General features: G+C 40.5%; 1 protein-coding gene across 9 annotated transcripts in view; it reads right to left on the bottom strand.

Moving 5' to 3' along the window:
- ULK4 (unc-51 like kinase 4) overlaps nucleotides 1-26,169 on the bottom strand; it is a 599,599-nt gene that overhangs the window by 316,420 nt on the left and 257,010 nt on the right. For 8 of the 9 annotated variants that reach the window (XM_064589489.1, XM_064589509.1, XM_064589506.1 and 5 more), the window contains one exon: nucleotides 6,775-6,823. In XM_064589489.1, coding sequence (XP_064445559.1) covers nucleotides 6,775-6,823 — 49 coding nt within the window. Of the gene's footprint in view, nucleotides 1-6,774; nucleotides 6,824-25,839; nucleotides 25,932-26,169 lie in introns of all 9 variants that reach the window. The other variant, XM_064589526.1, reaches the window with a different exon arrangement.

Raw genomic sequence — 26,169 nt, 5'->3', positions numbered from 1 at the left:
AGGCAGAAGAGAAAATCAGTGATATAGAAGACCAAATGATGGAAAATAAAGAACCTGAGAAAAAGAGAGATCAACAACTACTGGATCACGAGGGCAAAATTCGAGAGATAAATAATACAATAAGAGGAAACAACATTAGAATAATTGGGATCCCAGAAGAAGAAAGAGATAGAGGGGAAGAATGTATATTGGAGCAAATTATAGCAGAGAACTTCCCCAATGTGGGGAGGGAAACAGCCATCAAAATCCAGGAGGCACAGAGAACCCCTCTCAAAATCAATAAAAATAGCTCAACACCCCGACATCTAATAGTAAAACTTATGAGTCTCAAAGACAAAAAGAAAATCCTTAAAGCAGCTCAGGAGAAGAGCTATGTAATCTACAATGGTAGAAACATTAGATTGGCAACAGACCTATCCACAGAGACCTGGCAGGCCAGAAAGGACTGGCATGATATATGCAGAGCACTAAACGAGAAAAATATGCAGCCAAGAATACTCTATCCAGCTAGGCTGTCATTGAAAATAGAAGGAGAGATAAAAAGCTTCCAGGACAAACAAAAACTAAAGGAATTTGCAAACACAAAACCAGCTCTGCAAGAAATCTTGAAAGGGGTCCTCTAAGCAAAAAGAGAGCCTAAAAGCAACACAGACAATATACAGTAACAGTCACTTACAGGCAATACAATGGCACTAAATTCGTATCTTTCAACAGTTACCCTGAATGTAAATGGGCTGAATGCCCCAATCAGAAGACACAGGCTATCAGATTGGATAAAAAAACAAGACCCATCAATATGCTGTCTGCAAGAGACTCATTTTAGACCCAAAGACATCCCCAGATTGAAAGTGAGGGGGTGGAAAACCATTTACCATGCTAATGGACACCAAAAGAAAGCTGGGGTGGCAATCCTTATCAGACAAATTAGATTTTAAACCAAAGATTGTAATAAGAGATGAGGAAGGACACTATATACTACTTAAAGGGTCTATCCAACAAGAAGATCTAACAACTGTAAATATCTATGCCCCTAACATGGGAGCAGCCAATTATATAAGGCAATTAATAACAAAAGCAAAGAAACACATTGACAGCAATATAATAATAGTAGGGGACTTTAACACCCCCCTCACTGAAATGGACAGATCATCTAAGCAAAAGATCAATAAGGAAATAAAGACTTTAAATGACACACTGGACCAAATGCACTTCACAGACATATACAGAACATTCCATCCCAAAGCAACGAAATACATGTTCTTTCTAGTACCCATGGAACATTCTGCAGAATAGATCACATCCTAGGTCATAAATCAGGTCTCAACCGGTACCAAAAGATTGGGATCATTCCCTACCTATTTTCAGACCACAATGCTTTGAAACTAGAACTCAATCACAAGAGGAAAGTCGGAAAGAAATCAAACACATGGAGGCTAAAGAGCATCTGACTGAAGAATGAATGGGTCAACCAGGAATTAAAGAATTAAAAAAATTCATGGAAACCAATGAAAATGAAAACACAACTGTTCAAAATCTTTGGGATGTAGCAAAGGCAGTTCTAAGAGGAAAGTATATCGCAATACAAGACTTTCTCAAGAAATAAGGTCTCAAGTACACAACCTAACCCTACACCTACAGGAGCTAGAGAAAAAACAGCAAATAAAGCCTAAACCTAGCAGAAGAGAAATAATAAAGACCAGAGCAGAAATCAATTGAAATAGAAACCAAAAGAACACTAGAACAGATGAACGAAACTAGGAGCTGGTTCTTTGAAAGAATTAACAAGATTGATAAACACCTGGCCAGACTTATCAAAAGAAAAGGGAAATGACCTAAATAAATAAAATAATGAATGAAAGAAGAGAGATCACAACCAACACCAAAGAAACACAAACAATTATAAGAACATATTATGAGCAACTCTATGCCAGCAAATTAGATAACCTGGAAGAGATGGATGCATTCCTAGAGATGTATCAACTACCAAAACTGAACCAGGAAGAAATAGAAATCCTGAACAGACCTATAACCACTAAGGAAATTGAAGCAGTCATCAAAAATCTCCCAACAAACAAGAGCCCAGGGCCAGATGGCTTCCCAGGGGAATTCTACCAAACATTTCAAGAAGAATTAATACCTCTTCTTCTGAAACTGTTCCAAAAAATAGAAATGGAAGGAAAACTTCCAAACTTGTTTTATGAGGCCACCATTACCTTGATCCCAAAACCAGACAAAGACCCCATCAAAAAGGAGAATTACAGACCAATATCCTTGAAGAACATGGATGCAAAAATTGTCACCAAAATACTAGCCAAGAGGATCCAACAGTACATTAAAAGGATTATTCACCACGACCAAGTGGGATTTATCCCTGGGCTGCAAGGTTGGTTCAACATCCGCAAATCAATCAACGTGATACAATACATTAACAAAAGAAAGAACAAGAACCATTTGATCCTCTCGATAACGTAGAAAAAGCATTTGACAAAGTACAGCATCCTTTCTGGATCAAAACTCTTCAGAGTATAGGGATAGAGGGTACATACCTCAATATCATAAAAGCCATCTATGAAAAACCTACAGCGAATATCATTCTCAATGGGGAAAAACTGAGAGCTTTCCCGCTAAGGTCAGGAACACGGCAGGGATGTCCACTATCACCACTGCTATTCAACATAGTATTAGAAGTCCTAGCCACAGCAATCAGACAACAAAAAGAAATAAAAGGCATCCGAATCAGCAAAGAAGAAGTCAAACTCTCACTCTTTGCAGATCATATGATACTTTATGTGGAAAACCCAAAAGACTCCACCCCAAAACTGCTAGAACGCATACAGGAATTCAGTAAAGTGGCAGGATATAAAATCAATGCACAGAAGTCAATGGCATTCCTAAACACCAACAACAAGACAGAAGAAAGAGAAATTAAGGAGTCGATCCCATTTACAATTGCACCCAAAACCATAAGACCTAGGAAAAAATCTAACCAAAGAGGCAAAGGATCTGTACTCAGAAAACTATAAGATACTCATGAAAGAAATTGAGGAAGACACAAAGAAATGGAAAAACATTCCATGCTCATGGATTGGAAGAATAAATATTGTGAAGATGTCAGTGCTACCTAGAGCAATCTACACATTCAATGCAATCCCCATCAAAATACCATCCACTCTTTCCAAAGAAATGGAACAAATAATCCTAAAATGTGTATGGAACCAGAAAAGACCCCGCATAGCCAGAGGAATGTTGAAAAAGAAAAGCAAAGCCGGCGGCATCACAATTCCGGACTTCCAGCTCTATTACAAAGCTGTCATCAACAAGACAGTATGGTACTGGCACAAAAACAGACACATAGATCAATGGAACAGAATAGAGAGCCCAGAAATGGACCCTCAACTCTTTGGTCAACTCATCTTTGACAAAGCAGGAAAGAATGTCCAGTGGAAAAAAGACAGTCTCTTCAACAAATGGTGTTGGGAAAATTGGACAGCCACATGCAGAAGAATGAAATTGGACCATTTCCTTACACCACACACAAAAATAGACTCCAAATGGTTGAAAGACCTCAATGTGAGACAGGAGTCCATCAAAATCCTAAAGGAGAACACAGGCAGCAACCTCTTTGACCTCAGCCGCAGCAACTTCTTCCTAGAAACGTCTCCAAAAGCAAGGGAAGCAAGGGCAAAAATGAACTATTGGGACTTCATCAAGATAAAAAGCTTTTGCAAAGCAAAGGAAACAGTCAACAAAACCAAAAGACAACCGACAGAATGGGAGAAGATATTTGCAAATGACATATCAGATAAAGGGCTAGTATCCAAAATCTATAAAGAACTTATCAAACTCAACACCCAAAGAACAAAGAATCCAATCAAGAAATGGGCAGAACACATGAACAGACATCTTTCCAAAGAAGACATCCAAACGGCCAACAGACACATGAAAAAGCTCTCAACATCGCTCGGCATCAGGGAAATCCAAATCAAAACCTCAATGACATACTACCTCACACCAGTCAGAATGGCTAAAATTAACAAGTCAGGAAACGACAGATGTTGGCGGGGATGCGGAGAAAGGGGAACCCTCCTACACTGTTGATGGGAATGCAAGCTGGTGCAACCACTCTGGGAAACAGGATGGAGGTTCCTCAAAAAGTTGAAAATAGAGCTACCATACAATCCAGCAATTGCACTACTGGGTATTTACCCCAAAGATACAAATGTAGAGATCCGATGACGTATGTGCACCCCAATATTTATAGCAGCAATGTCCACAATAGCCAAACTGTGGAAAGAGGCAAGATGTCCATCGACAGACGAATGGATAAAGAAGATGTGGTATATATATACAATGGAATATTATGCAGCCATCAAAAGGAATGAGATCTTGCCATTTGCAACGATGTGGATGGAACTGGAGGTTATTATGCTGAGAGAAATAAGTCAATCAGAGAAAGATATGTATCATATGACCTCACTGATATGAGGAATTCTTAATTTCAGGAAACAAACTGAGGGTTGCTGGATTGGAGGTTGGGTGGGAGGGATGGGGTAGCTGGGTGATAGACATTGGGGAGGGTATGTGCTATGGTGAGCACTGTGAATTGTGCAAGACTGTTGAATAACAGATCTGTACCTCTGAAACAAAATAATGCAATATATGTTAAGAGAAAAAAAAGAAGATAGCAGGAGGGGAAGAATGAAGGGGGAGAAATCGGAGGGGGAGACGAAACATAAGAGACGATGGACTCTGAAAAACAAACTGAGGGTTCTAGAGGGGAGGGGGGTGGGAGGATGGTTCAGCCTGGTGATGGGTATTAAAGAGGGCATGTTCTCCATGGAGCACTGGGTGTTATGCACAAACAATGAATCATGGAACACTACATCAAAAACTAATGATGTAATGTATGGAGATTAACATAACAAACATTTTTAAAAAAATAAGATATGAAACCTTTCTAGGTGGTCATTATACAAAGATTAATCAAGCACAGGGGGATTTTGGTAACCTTCAAGAAGGAATTTCCTATGTACAAGATTTGAGACCCTGAAGTGATTGCCAAAGGACAGGATGAAAACTTTTCATCAGTCACTAAAGGAGCTGTACTGGGGTGCCTGGGTGGCTCAGTCGTTAAGCGTCTGTCTTCGGCTCAGGTCATGGTCCCAGGGTCCTGGGATCGAGCCCCACATCAGGCTCCCTGCTTGGTGGGAGGCTTGCTTCTCCCTCTCCCACTCCCCCTGCTTCTGTTCCCTCTCTTGCTATGTCTCTGTCAAATAAATAATTAAAATCTTAAAAAAAAAAAAAGGAGCTGTACTGACCCAAACAGGTTAGAAACATTCCTGCCATAGCAGGGGAACGAGTCACACAACCCCTCCCCCCACCAAGGCCTGTTCGAGCTCTAGAGTGCTCTCCATGCCTTTAATGCTGGTCTCCTCAAATGCAAGCCTGATGTGGCTGGGTTTGGACAGCTTGGCTCTTGCCCCATGGCCAGCCAAACCCAAAGCAGGCAGTTTACTGCACCCACTGAACTCTAAAACAAATCCAATGCTGCAACAAATTAGCAATTCACATATACCCTTATTGAAGATGGGGAGACACACAGGCCACTTGGCAAAGCTTAAAATCCCCATTCGACAGCTATCTCCATGTGTCTTCCTCCCATTTTCTCTATTTCTTCTCCTGCTACTCCTTATAAAATCCCCTTACTATTCAAAGCAATTCAATCCAGACTCCAACTTTGCACAGTCCCCAGCATGGCAGTTCTGGGTCATCTTGTCACCGGAGCATGCTTTGGGAATATCACCCACTGCCACCTCTTGTCCCCATCCAAACCACGTAGCTCGGAAAACACAACCCACTCTCCTGGAAGGAGAAGGTTCACCTTGCAGCTAATAAAAATAATGTTTTCACCATTTAGCCATATCAACACACAAAAAACTTGTAGATTAATATTTTAGGATGATTAAAGAAAGCTAATTTTCCATGGGTACAGTTATCAGACTAGGGTTATCGCTCCATTGAAGACCAAGGTAGGTTAGGCTGAGCTGGCTGGGGAGGCATCCCCTCCTTTGTCCTTTATGCTGTCACTTACCTATGTAGGGCAAGTTTTTAGTGAAGGGGGATAGCCAACCCAGGTACAAGAGAACATTTCTTCAGCTAAGGGCACTCTGTTGCTCTAAGTACCAACTCAACTTCCAGCCTACTTCTCAAACCTGCCTAACAGCAGGTATTAGTAGGGATTTATCAGAAGTGAGAAAAGTCAACTCAGCAATCCCATTTTACTCTCTACACATAGGAACCATAGAAGAAAGGTTTCCTTTAACAGATGGTTTTCAATGGAGTAGCATTCTATGAATAGAAAAAAATGATGTATGGAAGTTAAGCTATTCCACATTCGGAAGAACATAACCTTCTGGCCAGAGGCACAAAACTGCTGATCTGACCCAATGACTACCAAGTCACAGGGCTTCATACTGAGCATCAGAAAATTCACACTGAAGCATAGTGATCAACCCTCTGCCCTTCCTCCACAAACCAATCTCAGATGAAGGATTTGTAAAAAGAGGGCAGGTCATTAAGCGGTTTCCCATACCATTTCAGAGCTGGACAAGGTCCAGATAGAGAAACTGAGGCCCAATAAGGTGAAGTGAGATGATGAAGGGCACAGAATCCTTCTGGACAGAGTCAGGGTTTGAACCCAGCCCCATGACATGGTCAAAACCTTAAAATGTTTTAAATGTCACTTGAATTTCAGAGACAAGTTTCTCTTCTTACCAGAATTACTTCAAAAATGAATGGGATCAGTTTGCTCTCTTCCACAAGTCTGTTAAAAAAAATAAAAAGATAAGCACACATTAGATAACTCATATTTAAACTGCCCTGATCAGGAGCACCACAGCCCTTTGTTTTATTGCTTAAATTCTGTGACCGAGAAATAGATGATTAAATACTCATTTTTAACACATTGAACTACATCTATTAAATACAAGAAATATGGGGCTCTTTTCAAGTGACTATTAGCTTAGCTTTATTGATCTGTAGCAAGTATAATCTCAAATAGGTTGACATTTATAAATATAAAAATTAAAATTCACAATTATTATAAAGACTATGAGAATAGGCAATGCCAGCTGAAATCATGTGACCAGCCCTCACTGCACAGTTAAATTATAAGCATGCCACATGTAATCTTTCATTTATGCCTCATTAGCTATCTTCTCAGCATTAATGAATGAATGTATAATGATTTTTAATCTGTTACTTTAAAAAAAAAAAAAGAGTAGACCCCAATCACCCAATAGACTTTGGGAATTTTCCCTCACCAAAACTAGTTATGATTTATTATATGAATTATTATCTATTGTGACAAGATTTTTTCTCACAACATGTAAGAGAAAATAGCCTCAACCATTCTTTTTTTTTTTGCCTCAACAATTCTTACTAAAAACAATACTTCAGTCTCTAAATATTCCTTCCGTCCAGGACAGTCAACCTGTTTCTATAAAGGGTTAGATGGCAAAGATTTCAGGCTTTGGTGGGCCACACAGTCTCTATAGCAACTACTTAACTCTGTCACTATAATGTAAAAGAGGCATAAATTATACATAAATGAATAGATATGACTGTGTTCCAATAAAATTTTATTTACAAAAACAGGTATATGCCATATATGGCCCATAAGCTATCATTTGCTGATTCCTGATTCCGTTTTAAAAATAAATCAGATGCCTTCATTTTATTAGCGTTGACTTTGTATGATAAACGACAGCACTTAAGACAAGCATGCTACCTTCATTGTGGGTATTAGAGTTTGTCTATTTCACAGAAAATGCCAGGTGGATAGGAAGGGAATATATCATCTAAACTTCCTAGAGCTTGTCTGTCTATGATAACACACTGATAAAAGAAAAGCCTACGAGACTTGCCAAAAAGAGATAACAGTGTTTATAAATATGTGTTAAGGGAAAGTGAGATACAGAGAGGAGTCCCAAAGACTAGAGTGAGCACTTAGAAAGCCCCTCAGTATCTAGCAGAAATAAATGTGATTATTTTTGTAGTTTTACTATACTAGGGGATAAGGTTTTGACCATAAATATTAAATTTATTTATTCAGGGTTACAGGAGCAAGATGGCAGAGGAGCAGGAAACCTGGATTTCGTCTGGTCTCAGGAAATCAGCAGGATAGGGATCAAACCATTCTGAACACCTACAAACTCAACAGGAGATCGAAGAAAAGAATAGCAACAACTCTCTGGACAGAAAAGCAACCACTTTCTGGAAGAGTCATATTCTATCCCTTCATACTACTTACCCATATTTTTGGCATATATATACATGTTGTTCTCTCTTTAAAATTTTGAGATAGTTTCTTCTAAAAGATCAAAATATACCTTAAATCTCTAGTGTATGGTTCTTTTCTACTCCCCTGCCTGATCACATTCTCTCCCCCCCCCTTTTTTTTAAATCCTCTTCTTTCTTTTTTCAAACTACTTCTTATCAACTCCTTTTATAAAATTTTTTATAATTTTCATCTTTACAGTCATATTCCATCCCTTCATCATATCAACCCTTATTTTTATACATATATAAGTTTATCTTTCTTTAAAATTTTGGGAGGCACTTTTTTCTAACAGATCAAAATACACCCAAAATCTAGTGTGGGGCACTGATCTATGCACCAACCTGATCATATTTGATCATATTCTGTTTTTTTTTTGTTTTGTTCTGTTTTTGTTTGTTTTTATCTTTACCTTTTTTTTTTTTCTTTTTCTTTTTTCTCTCTTTCCCTTTCTTTTCCCACTGCTTCAGGTCTTTTCTGATTTGTTTAAAGTATATTTTCTGGGGACATTGTTACCCTGTTAGCATTTTGTTCTCTCATTCATCTGTTCTCTTCTGCACAAAATGACAAGATGGAAAAAATCACCTCAACACAAAGAACAAGAGGTAGTACCGACTGCCAGCGACCTACTCAATACGGACATCAGTACGATGTCGGATCTAGAGTTCAGAATCATCACTTTAAAGATACTAGCTGGGCTTGAAAAAAGCATGGAAGTTATTAGAGAAACACTTTCTGGAGAAATGAAAGAACTAAAATCTAACCAAGTCGAAATCAAAAAGGCTATTAATGAGGTGCAATCAAATATGGGGGCGCTAATTGCTAGGATAAATGAGGCAGAAGAGCGAATCAGTGATATAGAAGACCAAATGATGGAAAATAAAGAAGCTGAGAAAAAGAGAGATAAACAACTACTGGATCACGAGGGCAAAATTCGAGAGATAAACAATACCATAGGAAGAAACAACATTAGAATAATTGGGATCCAGAAGAAGAAGAAAGAGAGAGAGGGGCGGAAGGTATATTGGAGCAAATTATAACAGAGAACTTCCCTAATTTGGGGAAGGAAACAAGCATCAAAATCCAGGAGGCACAGAGAACCCCTCTCAAAATCAATAAAAATAGGACAACACCCCAACAACTAATAGTAAAACTTAAGAGTCTCAGAGACAAACAGAAAATCCTTAAAGCAGCTCGGGAGAAGAGCTATGTAATCTACAATGGTAGAAACATTAGATTGGCAACAGACCTATCCACAGAGACCTGGCAGGCCAGAAAGGACTGGCATGATATATGCAGAGCACTAAACGAGAAAAATATGCAGCCAAGAATACTCTATCCAGCTAGGCTGTCATTGAAAATAGAAGGAGAGATAAAAAGCTTCCAGGACAAACAAAAACTAAAGGAATTTGCAAACACAAAACCAGCTCTGCAAGAAATCTTGAAAGGGGTCCTCTAAGCAAAAAGAGAGCCTAAAAGCAACATAGACCAGAAAGGAACACAGGCAATATACAGTAACAGTCACTTACAGGCAATACAATGGCACTAAATTCATATCTTTCAACAGTTACCCTGAATGTAAATGGGCTGAATGCCCCAATCAAAAGACACAGCCTATCAGATTGGATTAAAAAACAAGACCCATCGATATGCTGTCTGCAAGAGACTCATTTTAGACCCAAAGACACCCCCATATTGAAAGTGAGGGGGTGGAAAACCATTTACCATGCTAATGGACACCAAAAGAAAGCTGGGGTGGCAATCCTTATCAGACAAATTAGATTTTAAACCAAAGATTATAATAAGAGATGAGGAAGGACACTATATCCTACTTAAAGGGTCTATCCAACAAGATCTAACAATTGTAAATATCTATGCCCCTAACATGGGAGCAGCCAATTATATAAGGCAATTAATAACAAAAGCAAAGAAACACATTGACAACAATACAATAATAGTGGGGGACTTTAACACCCCCCTCACTGTAATGGACAGATCATCTAAGCAAAAGATCAACAAGGAAATAAAGACTTCAAATGACACACAGGACCAAATGGACTTCACAGACATATTCAGAACATTCCATCCCAAAGCAATAGAATACACGTTCTTCTCTAGTGCCCATGGAACATTCTGCAGAATAGTTCACATCCTAGGTCATAAATCAGGTCTCAACCGGTACCAAAAGATTGGGATCATTCCCTACCTATTTTCAGACCACAATGCTTTGAAACTAGAACCCAATCACAAGAGGAAAGTTGGAAAGAACTCAAATACATGGAGGCTAAAGAGCATCCTACTGAAGAATGAATGGGTCAACCAGCAAATTAAAGAAGAATTAAAAAAATTCATGGAAACCAATGAAAATGAAAACACAACTGTTCAAAATCTTTGGGATGTAGCAAAGGCAGTCCTAAGAGGAAAGTATATAGCAATACAAGTCTTTCTCAAGAAACAAGAAAGGTCTCAAGTACACAACCTAACCCTACACCTAAAGGAGCTGGAGAAAAAAACAGCAAATAAAACCTAAACCCAGCAGGAGAAGAGAAATAATAAAGACCAGAGCAGAAATCAATGACATAGAAACCAAAAGAAGAGTAGAACAGATCAACAAAACTAGGAGCTGGTTTTTTGAAAGAATTAACAAGATAGATAAACCCTTGGCCAGACTAATCAAAAAGAAAAGAGAAATGACCCAAATCAACAAAATCATGAATGAAAGAGGAGAAATCACAACCAACACCAAAGAAATACAAACAATTATAAGAACATATTATGAGCAACTCTATGCCAGCAAATTAGATAACCTGGAAGAAATGGAGGCATTCCTAGAGATGTATCAACTACCAAAACCGAACCAGGAAGAAATAGAAATCCTGAACAGACCTATAACAACTAAGGAAATTGAAGCAGTCATCAAAAATCTCCCAACAAACAAGAGCCCAGGGCCAGATGGCTTCCCAGGGGAATTCTACCAAACATTTCAAGAAGAATTAATACCTATTCTTCTGAAACTGTTCCAAAAAATAGAAATGGAAGGAAAACTTCCAAACTCAGTTTATGAGGCCAGCATTACCTTGATCTCAAAACCAGACAAAGACCCCATCAAAAAGGAGAATTACAGACCAATATCCCTGATGAACATGGATGCAAAAATTCTCACCAAAATACTACCCAGTAGGATCCAACAGTACATTAAAAGGATTATTCACCACGACCAAGTGGGATTTATCCCTGGGCTGCAAGGTTGGTTCAACATCCGCAAATCAATCAACGTGATACAATACATCAACAAAAGAAAGAACAAGAATCATATGATCCTCTCAATAGACGTAGAAAAAGCATTTGACAAAGTACAGCATCCTTTCTTGATCAAAACTCTTCAGAGTATAGGGATAGAGGGTACATACCTCAATATCATAAAAGCCATCTATGTAAAACCTACAGCGAATATCATTCTCAATGGGGAAAAACTGAGAGCTTTCCCGCTAAGGTCAGGAACACGGCAGGGATGTCCACTCTCACCACTGCTATTCAACATAGTATTAGAAGTCCTAGCCACAGCAATCAGACAACAAAAAGAAATAAAAGGCATCCGAATCGGCAAAGAAGAAGTCAAACTCTCACTCTTTGCAGATCATATGATACTTTATGTGGAAAACCCAAAAGACTCCATCCCAAAACTGCTAGAACGCATACAGGAATTCAGTAAAGTGGCAGGATATAAAATCAATGCACAGAAGTCAGTGGCATTCCTATACACCAACAACAAGACAGAAGAAAGAGAAATTAAGGAGTCAATCCCATTTACAATTGCACCCAAAACCATAAGACCTAGGAAAAAATCTAACCAAAGAGGCAAAGGATCTGTACTCAGAAAACTATAAGATACTCATGAAAGAAATTGAGGAAGACACAAAGAAATGGAAAAACATTCCATGCTCATGGATTGAAAGAATAAATATTGTGAAGATGTCAGTGCTACCTAGAGCAATCTACACATTCAATGCAATCCCCATCAAAATACCATCCACTCTTTCCAAAGAAATGGAACAAATAATCCTAAAATGTGTATGGAACCAGAAAAGACCCCGCATAGCCAGAGGAATGTTGAAAAAGAAAAGCAAAGCCGGCGGCATCACAATTCCGGACTTCCAGCTCTATTACAAAGCTGTCATCAACAAGACAGTATGGTACTGGCACAAAAACAGACACATAGATCAATGGAACAGAATAGAGAGCCCAGAAATGGACCCTCAACTCTATGGTCAACTCATCTTTGACAAAGCAGGAAAGAATGTCCAATGGAAAAAAGACAGTCTCTTCAACAAATGGTGTTGGGAAAATTGGACAGCCACATGCAGAAGAATGAAATTGGACCATTTCCTTACACCACACACAAAAATAGACTCCAAATGGTTGAAAGACCTCAATGTGAGACAGGAGTCCATCAAAATCCTAAAGGAGAACACAGGCAGCAACCTCTTTGACCTCAGCCGCAGCAACTTCTTCCTAGAAACGTCTCCAAAAGCAAGGGAAGCAAGGGCAAAAATGAACTATTGGGACTTCATCAAGATAAAAAGCTTTTGCACAGCAAAGGAAACAGTCAACAAAACCAAAAGACAACCGACAGAATGGGAGAAGATATTTGCAAATGACATATCAGATAAAGGGCTAGTATCCAAAATCTATAAAGAACTTATCAAACTCAACACCCAAAGAACAAAGAATCCAATCAAGAAATGGGCAGAACACATGAACAGACATCTTTCCAAAGAAGACATCCAAATGGCCAACAGACACATGAAAAAGCTCTCAACACCGCTCGGCATCAGGGAAATCCAAATCAAAACCTCAATGACATACTACCTCACACCAGTCAGAATGGCTAAAATTAACAAGTCAGGAAACGACAGATGTTGGCGGGGATGCGGAGAAAGGGGAACCCTCCTACACTGTTGATGGGAATGCAAGCTGGTGCAACCACTCTGGGAAACAGGATGGAGGTTCCTCAAAAAGTTGAAAATAGAGCTACCATACAATCCAGCAATTGCACTACTGGGTATTTACCCCAAAGATACAAATGTAGAGATCCGATGACGTATGTGCACCCCAATATTTATAGCAGCAATGTCCACAATAGCCAAACTGTGGAAAGAGGCAAGATGTCCATCGACAGACGAATGGATAAAGAAGATGTGGTATATATATACAATGGAATATTATGCAGCCATCAAAAGGAATGAGATCTTGCCATTTGCAATGACGTGGATGGAACTGGAGGTTGTTATGCTGAGCGAAATAAGTCAATCAGAGAAAGACATGTATCATATGACCTCACTGATAAGAGGAATTCTTAATCTCAGGAAACATACTGAGGGTTGCTGGAGGGTGGGGTGGGAGGGATGGGGTGACTGGGTGATAGACACTGGGGAGGATATGTGCTCTGGTATGCGCTGTGAATTGTGCAAGACTGTTGAATCTCAGATCTGTACCTCTGAAAAAATGCTATATATGTTAAGAAAAAGAAAGAAGAAGAAGAAGAAGATAGCAGGAGGGGAAGAATGGAGGGGGGGAAATCGGAGGGGGAGACGAACCATGAGAGGCAATGGACTCTGAAAAACAAACTGAGGGTTCTAGAGGGGAGGGGGGTGGGAGGATGGGTTAGCCTGGTGATGGGTATTAAAGAGGGCACGTTCTTCATGGAGCACTGGGTGTTATGCACAAACAATGAATCATGGAACACTACATCAAAAACTAATGATGTAATGTATGGTGATTAACATAACAATAAAAAAATTTTTTTAAAAAATTTATTTATTCACTTTCTTGGGTAACTGAAGGCTCAGATGTGGAGCCAAAGCTCCTTACACCATGTCTCAGCAGGATGGGAAATGCACAGGGCGCCTGGGTGGCTCAGTTGGTTAAGCGACTGCCTTCGGCTCAGGTCATGATCCTGGAGTCCCAGGATCGAGTCCCGCATCGGGCTCCCTGCTCGGCAGGGAGCCTGCTTCTCCCTCTGACCCTCCCCCCTCTCATGTGCTCTCTCTCTCTCATTCTGTCTCAAATAAATAAATAAAATCTTTAAAAAAAAAAAAAAAAAAAAGGATGGGAAATGCACAGACTCAAGACCAAGCATGACCTCAGGCCAGCACTTTCCCAGGCTTCTTCCTCAGCTCCAGAGATGTTGACCATCCCTTTCCCTAAATTGATCTTTTTAAATTTTTATGATATATACTCTCATGAGGCCCAGGCTGAAATAGCCAAGCATATATATCTGAGAATTGCCCTAGTACCCAAGCCAAGAAAGTTACAGGGGCATGGGCCCCACTTCTTCTCCAATGGTACCCAGAGGTGAGAGCTGCTTCTTCTACACTCTCCCCCAACATTCAGATCCAGAAGCATCCACTCACATGACAGTATTTTTAAATATACTCTACTGCTAGGATGTGCCTACAGAAACTACTGTACTTCATTCTGATGAATTACAACTAGTCCTTCTCCGGGCTTCTGCACAAGGAGCGGGCTGGCCTGGACGCCCTCTTCAGGCCCCTTCAACTCCCAGTTTTAGCATGCCAGGCATCACATTTTTCTGAATACCAACCATAACAATTGTTGTTCCCTGATTGGACGGAGAGGATTCAGAACCACGTCTAGTAAATTAAAAGGGAGCTCGAGCTAAATAAAAGCACTTTTAGTTAAATACAAAAACAAAACAAAAAAAACCCCACATTTCTATAACATTTTCTGTAACTCATGAACTAAACATAAATAAAATAAAAATTAAAAAAAAAAAACCTCTAAAGCAAGTACAGAACAAGGGAGGCTGCAAATGTTTATGACAATCTCAGGTGGTGTTTTTCCAGACTGTGGGAAGTGGCCAGTACGTGCGCAATGACATGAGTTCACTGGGTATTGACTAGCATTTTCTTTTTTAAGATTTATTCGTGTGAGAGAGAGAGAGAGCAGAGACAGAGAGAGAAAGACAGACAGAGAGAGAACGCACATGAGCAGTGGGGAGGGGTGGAGGGAGAGGGAGAAGCAGGCTCCCCGCTGAGCAGGGAGCCCGACGCTCAATCCCAGGACCCTGGGATCATGACCTGAGCTGAAGGCAGACGCTCAACCGAGTGAGCCACCCAGGCGCCCTGACTAGCATCTTCTTAATTAAAAATAATAAAATGGAGAATATCCAAAGCTGTCACACACAGTATGGTTCTGTAACATTTTCGTTTCAGTTTTAGACCTATAGATTCATACTGGGTAGTGATGTAAAATGCATTTTTCTTATGTGGGTCATAGTTAGACATCTGAAATCCAGAGATTTTAGATTGCTTCGGAGACAATATTTGCCTTCCATATGCTCTTAAACTTTGATTTTTAAAAATCTGTCTCCTTATTTTAACCACCTCCTCCCATACCACTATAGGCCCAATTAGTGGCTCGGGTCTCCAGTGATCAAACCCTTGATGTGCTCTGAGTAACACAGCAATCTTCTCGGAGTTCTCTTCCTTTGATTTGTACTCTGGAGAGCAGCCCCGGCGCTCAGGCCTCTGTAGACCAGGGAGGACGAGGCTTACCTCCAAAGAAAGCTGATGTGGCTGAATCTCAGGGAATTGTTCAGGCAGTAAGTCTTAAATCATCAGACTAGACTTTTGCAAAAGGCTATCTTATTTTTGGGTTCTGTTCAGTGGTTGGCCACCATGATTTTAAATCACCAGTATCATTTTACTACATGAGCCTGTTATATCCTCCATTCTAAAATAGTAAAATTTCTATGGTTTATGGACAGCCTGGAGGACAGGAAGTAAAAAGATTTATCTGGATTTTTTTTTAAACCAAAAACAAACAAAAAGAGATCTTTCTGAAATTATCCCTAATCTTGAAAGGACTGTGAAGATACTAACTACATCACAGTATACTTTTCTTTATGTTAACCATCCAAGCACACTGTTTTTAAGTAATTCCATATGAAAACTGAAATATACTGCCCTCCCCAAATGTAGTTCATAAGACCACTTGTTATAGTTGTGGTGTTTTTGGTTTTTTTTTTGAGGGGGAGGTCTTCTTTGTTTTGTTTTTTCCCCTTAACAGTAAAATTTAATAACAGATTTTATGTGGTTAAAGAGTTTTCCTTACAAAATTTTCATTCAGAAGATTTACTGGGATTTTCTCTATCTGTGGTTTATATTATTAAAAAAGAGGGTGCTATCTGAATTAGAAAATTTTGAATAAACTTAGGAACATCTTAAGGATACATTATTTGGCATTCTAACTCCCTCCTGTGCCTAAAGTAATTGTCACCCTTAGTGTTGGGAAACTTTGTTTCTGTAAATATTTTTTTTTATTATTTATTTGAGAAAGAACGCACACCAGTGGGGGGCGGGGGGAGTAGAGGGAGAGGGAGCAGACCCTCCACTGAGCAGGGGCTGGATCCCAGGACCCTGGGATCATGACCTGAGCCAAAGGCAGACAGTTAACCGACTGAGCCACCCAGGCGTCCCAATTTTGGGAAACTTTTTAAAAGTTTTATTTACTGGGGCACCTGGGTGGCTCAGTCGTTAAGTGTCTGCCTTCGGCTCAGGTCGTGATCCCAGAGTCCTGGGATCGAGCCCCGCATCGGGCTCCCTGCTCAGCGGGAAGCCTGCTTCTCCCTCTCCCACTCCCCCTGCTTGTGTTCCCTCTCTCGCTGTCTGTCAAATAAATAAATAAAAATCTTAAAAAAAAAAAAAAGTTTTATTTACTGATGCTTGACAATTCAGACTAAATATAAAGTCTAGCAACAGTTAGATATAAATGACTAAATGCAATTTAGGTAGGAAAAGTAGGAATAGGGAGATTCCTCTGCTTCTGTTCAGAAAGCTACATAAGTGAGTTGGGCTTAATTTCAAACCATTGTTAACATTTTTTTAACTTTCCTTTGAAACATAAAGACGATCTTGGGATGAACCAATAACAAGAATTAAAAGTAACTAACTAAAGTCCCTTGACCTACCCTACCATACTGCTATGTATTCAGAGAAAAGGGGAGCCAGAAGGAGGAGGTCCAAGGAGGAGAAGGAAAGGATCTCTGCCTGCTCTGGGCTCAGGTTTGCAAGACAAAGAAAGCAGCCCCAACAGTGATTAAATGGGTCTAAGGAGACACCAGGTTTGGTCATGGAGCTGCACAATCACATTTGCTTGCTTGCTTGCTTGCTTGAAGTTTTTATCTGCCCACATAGGTAGAGACAATATGCACGAAGTAAGCTCCAGAAGTCAAGAGCCTCCATCTCCACAGTCGGCCCTATCCATCAGGAACACTGTCCGTCCCCCCCAAGGGCTTTTTTATCTACTGTCTCGCATTTCAACAATCCATATAGATCTTACTTAGTGCTGGAGATTTTTTTTCCTGAAAACTATCTCCGTACTCAAATTATGACTAACCCTATTGAGCATTTGCCATGGGCTAACCTTATGAACTCAAAATCTGTGCCTTCAAACTTGAGAGTCAAGTGGCTTCAGAGACACACTGAACAGCATACAAACAGAGTTAAGTTCTAGCACAGATTAGGGAACCGACCCAGGGAAAACCCAGTGAGCCCAGACTGGGGAGAAGAGGTATTCATGAGCATTGAAAGAATTGGCCATTTAAAGTGAAGACCCTACATGGAGAGGGTGAGCAGGAGGAATGGTACAATCGGAGTAGTGAAAGATGGAGAAGAATGATGCAACCTTGAACACCATGCCAAGAAGTCTGGGCTTTACCTACAGGTTACAGGGAGTTTATGAAGGATTTTAAGCAGAAGAATGACACAATAGGAATTGCTGTTCAAACTCCAATCTGACAGTAATGTGAAAAATGACCGGGGAAAGGAGTATAGTCCAGAACATTCCTACTCAAAGAATGGTCTGCAGACCAGAGCCAGCCTGCAAACTGTCACAGGTCTGCGACAAGACAACTACCCAAATTTGAAAGATTAAGTTTCTGTCTGTTGGGTCTAATGATAAGAAATTTGAATTTTGCAGCAGTTTAAAACATGACCCCACCAAAATATAATGAAAAATGGGATATTTACATAGCCTCAAAATAGTTCCCCACAGAGAAATGTACAGTGGAGAAACGTGGCAGACACCACCTTAACAAATGGAACATGTTCCACATCACCAGAAGTAAGATGACATCACATACACCCCAATATTATGCACTGAGGAGGACACAGCATCGCTCCTGAGGTACTTTTGCCAAAACTATAAACCTTGATCTAATCATAAAAAAAATGCCAAACTCAAATTGAGTGATCTTACAAAGTGACTACCCAGGGCACTTCTAAAGTGTTAAAGCCATAAGAGACGAGAAAGAGTGAGGAGCTGTCCCCGACATAGGGGGACTCCTACTAGAGAGAAGACTACATGCAATGAGATCAGACCCGGGACTAGAAAAAGTGGCAAAAACTGGCAAAACTTGAATAAGATCTGCAGATTGGTTAATACTCTGATATCAGTGTTAATTTCCTGGTTTTGATAATAGTCTATGGTTCTGTAAGACGTTAACAGTGGAAGCTGGGTGAAAGGCATATGGAAATTCTTTGTACTACTTTTATAACTGTTCTGTAAGCCTAAAATTATTTCAATATTAAAAGTTATTTTTGTTTGGGTTTTTTTGTTTGTTTTGTGGCTCCCAAATTCTCTGACTCTCCTCTTCAAGAAGTGGAACTGTGTCCTCTCCCTGTGAGTCTGGGCAGGTTTGTAATGGCTCTGACCAACAGTGTAGCCATTGCATGACTTCTGCTTATATTCTGAGTGCCTTTTCTAGATTTCACTTCTATATCTTATAAAAATATGTATTCTGGTTATCTGTTGCCACATAACAAACTACCCCAAACTTAGTGTCCTAAAGCCATAACTACATTATGCTAGTGAATTCTTTAGGTCATGGATTTGGATAGGGCACACTGAGGATGACCTGTCCTTGTTCCCTGATGTCTGTTCCCTGATGTCAGTTGGGAAGACACAAAAGCTGGGGGTGACTAGAACAGCTGGCAGGCTGGAAGCATCTGCAGGCTTCTTCGCTCACATGTCACATGGGGTGACTCAAGGAAGGCTCAGTCAATTCTGCACATTGGGTCACCTGCTGCCATCCTCTCCAAGTGGCCTGGCCTCTCACAGCATGGCAGCTGGGTGCCAAGAGGGAGCATTCCAAGACAACCAGGTGGAAACCGCCTGGGCTTTTCTCCCCAAGCCCTGGGATACAGAGTATCACTTCCATTGCATTCTAAATGGTTACAAGCCAGTCTTTAAGGTCCGCTCAGCCTCAGGTGGAGGAGAAACGGTCATCTCCTGATGGGGGCGGTGGAGGAAAAGCATGTGGGAGGGGAGAGATTTCTGCAGCCATCTTTGTAAGACTCAATCTGCCCCAGCATTGGTCCGCAACACACTGAAATTTTAAAAACGGTTTCTTCACCACAGATAGTGTGAGTAACATTAGTTTAGAACCAGAGAGAACAGTTAACAGTTAATAGAACAGTTAACAGTTAATAACAGTTAATAGGCTACTATAGTAATCCAAAGGAGTCGTAACTGGGGCCTCATACTTGTTTGCTATTGCTGAGTAACAAATTAGCACAAACTCAGGGGCTTAAAGCAATCCCCATTCATTAATTCAAAGTCCTCTAGGTCAGAAGTCTAGCTCAGCATGACTGGGTTATCTCCTCAGAGCACCGAAAATCTGGAACTAAGGTGTCACTGATGCTAACTTCCCCTTTGGAGGCTGGAGGACGAGAGGATGTGTTTTCATTTTTTTTTTTTAAGATATTATTTATTTGAGAGAGAGTGAGCACAGGAGGGGGGAGGGTCAGAGGGAGAAGCAGACCCCCCATGGAGCAGGGAGTCCGATGCGGGACTCCATCCTGGGACTCCAGGATCATGACCTGAGCCAAAGGCAGATGCTTAACCAACTGAGCCACCCAGGCATCCCAGGGGCTGTGTTTTCAACCACATTCTTATTGTTGACAGAATTGAGTTCCTTAGGGGCACCTGGGTGGCTCAGTCATTAAGCGTCTGCCTTCGGCTCAGGTCATGATCCCAGGGTCCTAGGATTAAGCCCCGCATCAAGCTCCCTGCTCAGCGGGAAGCCTGCTTCTCCCTCTCCCACTCCCTCTGCTTGTGTTCCCTTTCTCACTGTGTCTCTCTCTGTCAAATAAATAAATAAAATCTTAAAAAAAAAAAAAAAGAATTCAGTTCCTTGCAGTTGTAGGACTGATGTCCCTCTTTCCTTGTTGGCTACCACCCACAGGTCCCTCTCAGATCCTACATGCCACTCACATTTCTTGGCACATGGACCCCTCTATCTGTAAAACCAGAAAAGAGGACTCTCCTCCATGTCAAATCCTTCTCAAGCTTCAAATCTCTTTGACTTTCCAGTCTCTCTGACCTCTAGGCCAGATTTAAATGACTCCTGTGATGAGTAAAGCCCACCTGGATGATCTCCATATTTTAAAGTCAACTAGTTTGGGACCTTAATTACATCTGCAATGTCCCTTCACAGCAGCACTAAATTACTGTTCCACTGAGTAACTGGGAGAAGGTGTGTATACACCTGCTGGGAATCTTTTTTTTTTTTAAGATTTTATTTATTTATTTGACAGAGAGAGAGAGACACAGCGAGAGAGGGAACACAAGCAGGGGAGTGGGAGAAGGAGAAGCAGGCTTTCCGCCGAACAAGGAGCCTGATGCGGGGCTCAATCCCAGGACCCGGGGATCACGACCTGAGCTGAAGGCAGACGCTTAATGACTGAGCCACCCAGGCACCCCACCTGCTGGGAATCTTGAAGGCCACCAGGAAATTCCATCCACTGTAACCTCACCTCATCCTTGTCTTCTTTTTTAAGGAATAATTAATATTTAGGTCTTTGAATAAGCTGCTTCTGGTCAACTTTTGTAGAAGCACTAAATAGATGCTAGACTTTTTAAAACTTCAACAATGCTGGTTAGGAGTTTTAGAGTTTCTATTTGTAACTAAGCACTAGACTACAAACAAAGCTTTTTCATTTCTTTTGACTTACATAATTTGCCAGTCTAGTGGACCAATACCAGTCATTTTAAATTTAAAAAAAAATCTCTAACATCAAGCTGAATTTCAAATTATTGGTCCAGTGAATCAGGTTCAAAAAGAAATGGTTTTATAATGTGTAGCTATGGCATAATATTATGTCTAGCCTGAAAGCAAGAATATTTGTAATGTTAAAAAAAAAGAATATTTGTAATGTTTCTCCTTGAAATGTTTGCCCTCGCCTACAATGCTTGTTAATCCTCTTGCACAGAACTGCAGAAGTCTCACCAATAGAGGTACACATCTAAGGAGATATTTTTCACAAGAAAAGGGCAGGGTTGAAATTTTAACAGCTCTAGCACAGAACATTTTTACATCTGGCCATTTTACAAGGATCTACAGAGTCTTTCGTATGGGCAAGCATTATACCTCTTCCTTGAAGAAGTTTATACCCCAGTGGGCAAAAAGCATATACAATATAAAAATAACTTAATTCAACTTATAAAGCTAACTGCTTCATTTGCTGAGAAAGTCTCAGAATTGAGTTAGAATACAAGGCTATACCAGAATGTACCTCCCATGTGCAGAATCTCCCATTGCCCCAGGGAGCATGAAAAAGATACGAATTTCAATAAGAAACTATGGCTAAGCAAAAAGCAAGTGTCTTCCAACAGAAAGGAGATTTATATAGAAATTTTAAAATTGTATGTTACATTAGCCACCTCGCAAAATGCTTTTGTACCCATTACCTCAACAGATACCCAATACAGGCCTGTGATGACCCTCATCCGTTGAACAAGGCCCCAGCCTGTTTCTATCACAGAAGCACAGAAGGTAAGATGGAAGAGCCAGGCTCCAGATCTTCCTGACTCCTTCTTACTCTGGGCGCTATAAGATGCCTGAAAGTCACATTCTGTCCAGGGCTTTATACTCACTGTCCCTGCACAGGCAACAACATTCTTGTTCACCAACCAAGGGCTTTGGCCCCTCGTTCCCACATCCTTTCTGTTCTGCCTAGGTCCTCGGCCCTTACCCTCTGTCTTTCTGAACCCTAATAATTCTTTGAATCCTTGGCACTCTCCCCAAGACATGATTCTATGCTGGTCACCCAGCTCTACATTCACACTCCAGGTAAGAAGCATGTTGCTTCTTGCACCAGAGCAGGGAGGGGACTGAACCAAAGGAAAAAAAAAAAAAAAGCACTATCAGTAAGACAAGTAGGATAAAGGACTGGCAGGGGCACAAAGCAGAGACAAGTCCCTCAGAGGACCCCCAGGTTTCTCACGTGGCCGGCATCTCCTTTTCCCCTACAGACATGAGCCCGACACTAGGGAAGAGCAATTGTGTACGAGATAATCCTTAAATTCTTTTCAATTTAATGAACCTGCTTATATTCCATGGTCCCTTTTTGTCCTGTTATATAATGAAATGCAAAAGAATTTTTTTTTTATCTACTTGAAGTCAGGCTAAGATCTGTCTCTCTTCTCTTTCACTCACTCATTAACATCTACTGAGTACCCATTACGTGCCATACATTGAGCTAAGTTAGAGCTACATCAAATATTATAAGTGCTAGGACTATAAAGGGTACAGAAAGGGGGCGCCTGGCTGGCTCAGTTGGTAAAGCAAGCAACTCTTGATCTAGGGGTTGTAAGTTCAGAGCCCCACATGGGGTGTAGAGATTACTTAAAAATAAAATCTTAAAAAAGAAAAAAAAAAAGGAGTACAGAAGGTACAACAGAAACACAGTTGACCCTTGAATAACACAGCGGGTAGGGGCGCTGACCCCCTGCATAATTGAAAAATTCATGTGTAACTTCTGACTCCCCCAAAACTTAACCACTCATAGCCTACCATCGATCTGAAGCCTTGCTGATAATATAAACAGCCCATCACCACATACTTTGTGTGTAATATGATTATATACTATATTCTCACAATAAAGCAAGCTAGAGGGAAAAAATGTTAAGGAAAGCATAAAGAAGAGAAAATACATTTACAATACTGTACTGTATTTATTGGGGAAAAAAATCCGCATATGAGTGGGCCTATGCAGTTCAAACCCATGTTGTTCAAGGATCAGCTGTAGTCTTTTCTGTCTGAGGAGCATAAAAAAGGCTTTGAAGTGAAACCAGCAATGACGACAGCAGTAAACACAGAGCACACAGTTACTGCGCGGAACATGGTTGCCAAGGCTGTACATGTGGTAGCTCATTGGATTCTAACAAAGAAAAGGAAAATCCTAAGAGTCGGTCATATGATGATGATGATGAATTTTTTTGTTCACATGAGAAACTGAGATATGAGGAAGTCAATCAGTCAAGTGACAAGGAGGGGGCGGAGATAGAGACGCAGGCAGCTTAGATTACACCCCACAGTACAGCTATTGCCTGAGCTGAACCTTGAAAGAGGAGTAGGTTATTGACAGGCAGAGAATGGATGAAGCGGGGGGAGGAGGAGGAAGACAGGTTGGGATGAATTATGTCCTGGACAACGGGAACAGCATCACAAAGAGCAAAATCAGAATGGGCTCATTATAGGCAGTGAAAAGCAAGTGAACAAGGCACATTTGTTGCAGGAGTAGTAGAAGTAAAGGGAAGATAATAAAAGATCAGGCTAGAGGAGTAAAGCAGGGCAGATCACAAGAGATCTTAGCCATGCTGAGGAGCTTAAACCTTATCCTCTGGATGGGGATTGGTAAACTCCACCTGAAGGCCAAACCCTGCTGGTCACCTGTTATTTCTATGGCCCACAAGCTACGAATGATTGTTACATTTCTAAATGGTTGGGGGGAAAAATCAAAAGAATATTTCATGACATACGAAATTGCATGAAATTCAAATTTCAGTTTTCATAAATAAAGTTTAACTGAAACACAGCCATGCTCATTCATTTACACACTATCTCTGGCTGCTTTTACACTGCAAAGCCAGGGCTGAGTAGCTGCAACAGAGCCCATATGGCTGGCAATGCCTGAAATATTTACTATCTGGTCTTTTAGAGAAAGTTTGCCAAGCTCTACTCTAGGTAACTAGGAGCTGCTAAGGGGCTGATGAGAATGATGATGCAAAATGATGTCATTGCCAGCTTTATATTCTTACAGTGATTATTCAGGTTATAGTGAGGAAGATGGATGGAAATACATAGGATTGGGAACAGGAAGATCAGTTAGCTGACAGTGACTACTCTCAAAATAAGCGGTGATAAGCACCAACGCAGGCAGAAATGGGAAAGAAAAATGAGGAATATCAATAAGGTTGTATCAACAGGATTTCAAAATCTACTGGATGCAGGGGAGGAAGAGGAGGGAAGAAATACAGAATGACTCCAGGTGCCTGATCTGTCCCCTCTGGGGCCACCACCATGCCCACCACCAGAACAATCCCCATCACAGCAAGCAACCTCACAGGAACTCCTATGCATCACGCACTGGGTGTAATCAGTGCTTTACCTCTCACCTAATCCTTACCACAATGTAGGAATGAGTCATCTTATTCTACAGATAAGAAAACTAACATTGAACCTTATCCAAGGTAATATAACTAATTAATTTCTGAGTTCCCGATATTAACTGCTCTAAGATACCTATAATATATAGAGGGAAAAGCTCCTTTGGATAAGAAAATGAATTAAGTTCTGAAAGATGAGTGACAAGTTGACTGAGGGCAGAAACCCAAGGCACACCAACATTTAAAGAGTTGGCAGGGAAAAAAAACACCCAGTGGTTGTCATGGTTCACAAAACACAGGAAGCAAGGATGTCAGTGGGGTGGAATGGAAGAGAGTCAAAAAGCACACCTTAACACCCTGCTCAATCTCCTGGACGTTCAGATCTTAGGTGCAGTCCCAGTTTCTATAAGTTATACTTGTATTATACGGAGAAACTCCCCAAGCTCACTTCAGGAGTTGTTTCTAAGATCAATACATGATACCACGATACTAATCAACAAAACAGAGCAATGATCAACTTGAAGCCACTGAACCAAAGGCTACCTCACTGACCCTCAAAACCACAAGATGGGTGATGGATTATCATTAATGTTAATGTTTGATAAGAACCACCAGCCTGGGGGCGCCTGGGTGGCTCAGTTGGTTAAGCCGCCTCCTTCAGCTCAGGTCATGATCCTGGGGTCCTGGGATCGAGTCCGCATCTGGCTCCCTGCTCAGCAGGGAGTCTGCTTCTCCCCCTTCCTCTGCCTTCCCCCTGCTCGTGCTTGCTCGCTCTCTCAAATAAATAAAATCTTTTTTTAAAAAAAGCCTATATGAGTGTTTTTAACAAATGTGTTTTTTCCTGATTATAGGAAATAATTATTAAAAATCATATTAAAAACAGGCAATATCTGAATAGATATATTTCCAAAGAAATCATACAGATGGCCAACAGGTACATGAAAAGATGCTCAACATCATTAATCATCAGGGAAATGCAAATCAAAACCACAATGAGATATCACCTCACACCTGTTAGAATGACTTACCAAAAAGACTAGAAATAACAAATGTTGGTGAAGATGTAGGAAAAAAGAGCACCCTTGTGTCCTGTTGATCAGAATATAAATTGGTACAGCCACTGTGGAAAACAATATAGAGGTTTCTTGAAAATTAAAAATAGCACTATCATATGATTCAACAATTCCACTTATGGGTATTTATCCAAAGAAAACAAAAGCATTAATTTTAAAAGATATATGCACCCTCATGTTCACTGCAGCATTCTTTACAAAAGCCAAGATATAGAAGTAGCCCAAGTGTCCATCGATGAGTGAATGGATAAAGAAGATGTGGTATATGTGTATACACAGTGCTAT

The sequence above is a fragment of the Mirounga angustirostris genome, unplaced genomic scaffold (assembly GCF_029215605.1).
Source record: "Mirounga angustirostris isolate CCGP_5_RB_7025 unplaced genomic scaffold, mMirAng1.0.hap1 SCAF_1, whole genome shotgun sequence".
NCBI classification, from domain to species: domain Eukaryota; kingdom Metazoa; phylum Chordata; class Mammalia; order Carnivora; family Phocidae; genus Mirounga; species Mirounga angustirostris.
The sequence above is the reverse complement of the archived record's forward strand: the minus strand, read 5'-3'. Positions and strand labels throughout refer to the sequence as shown.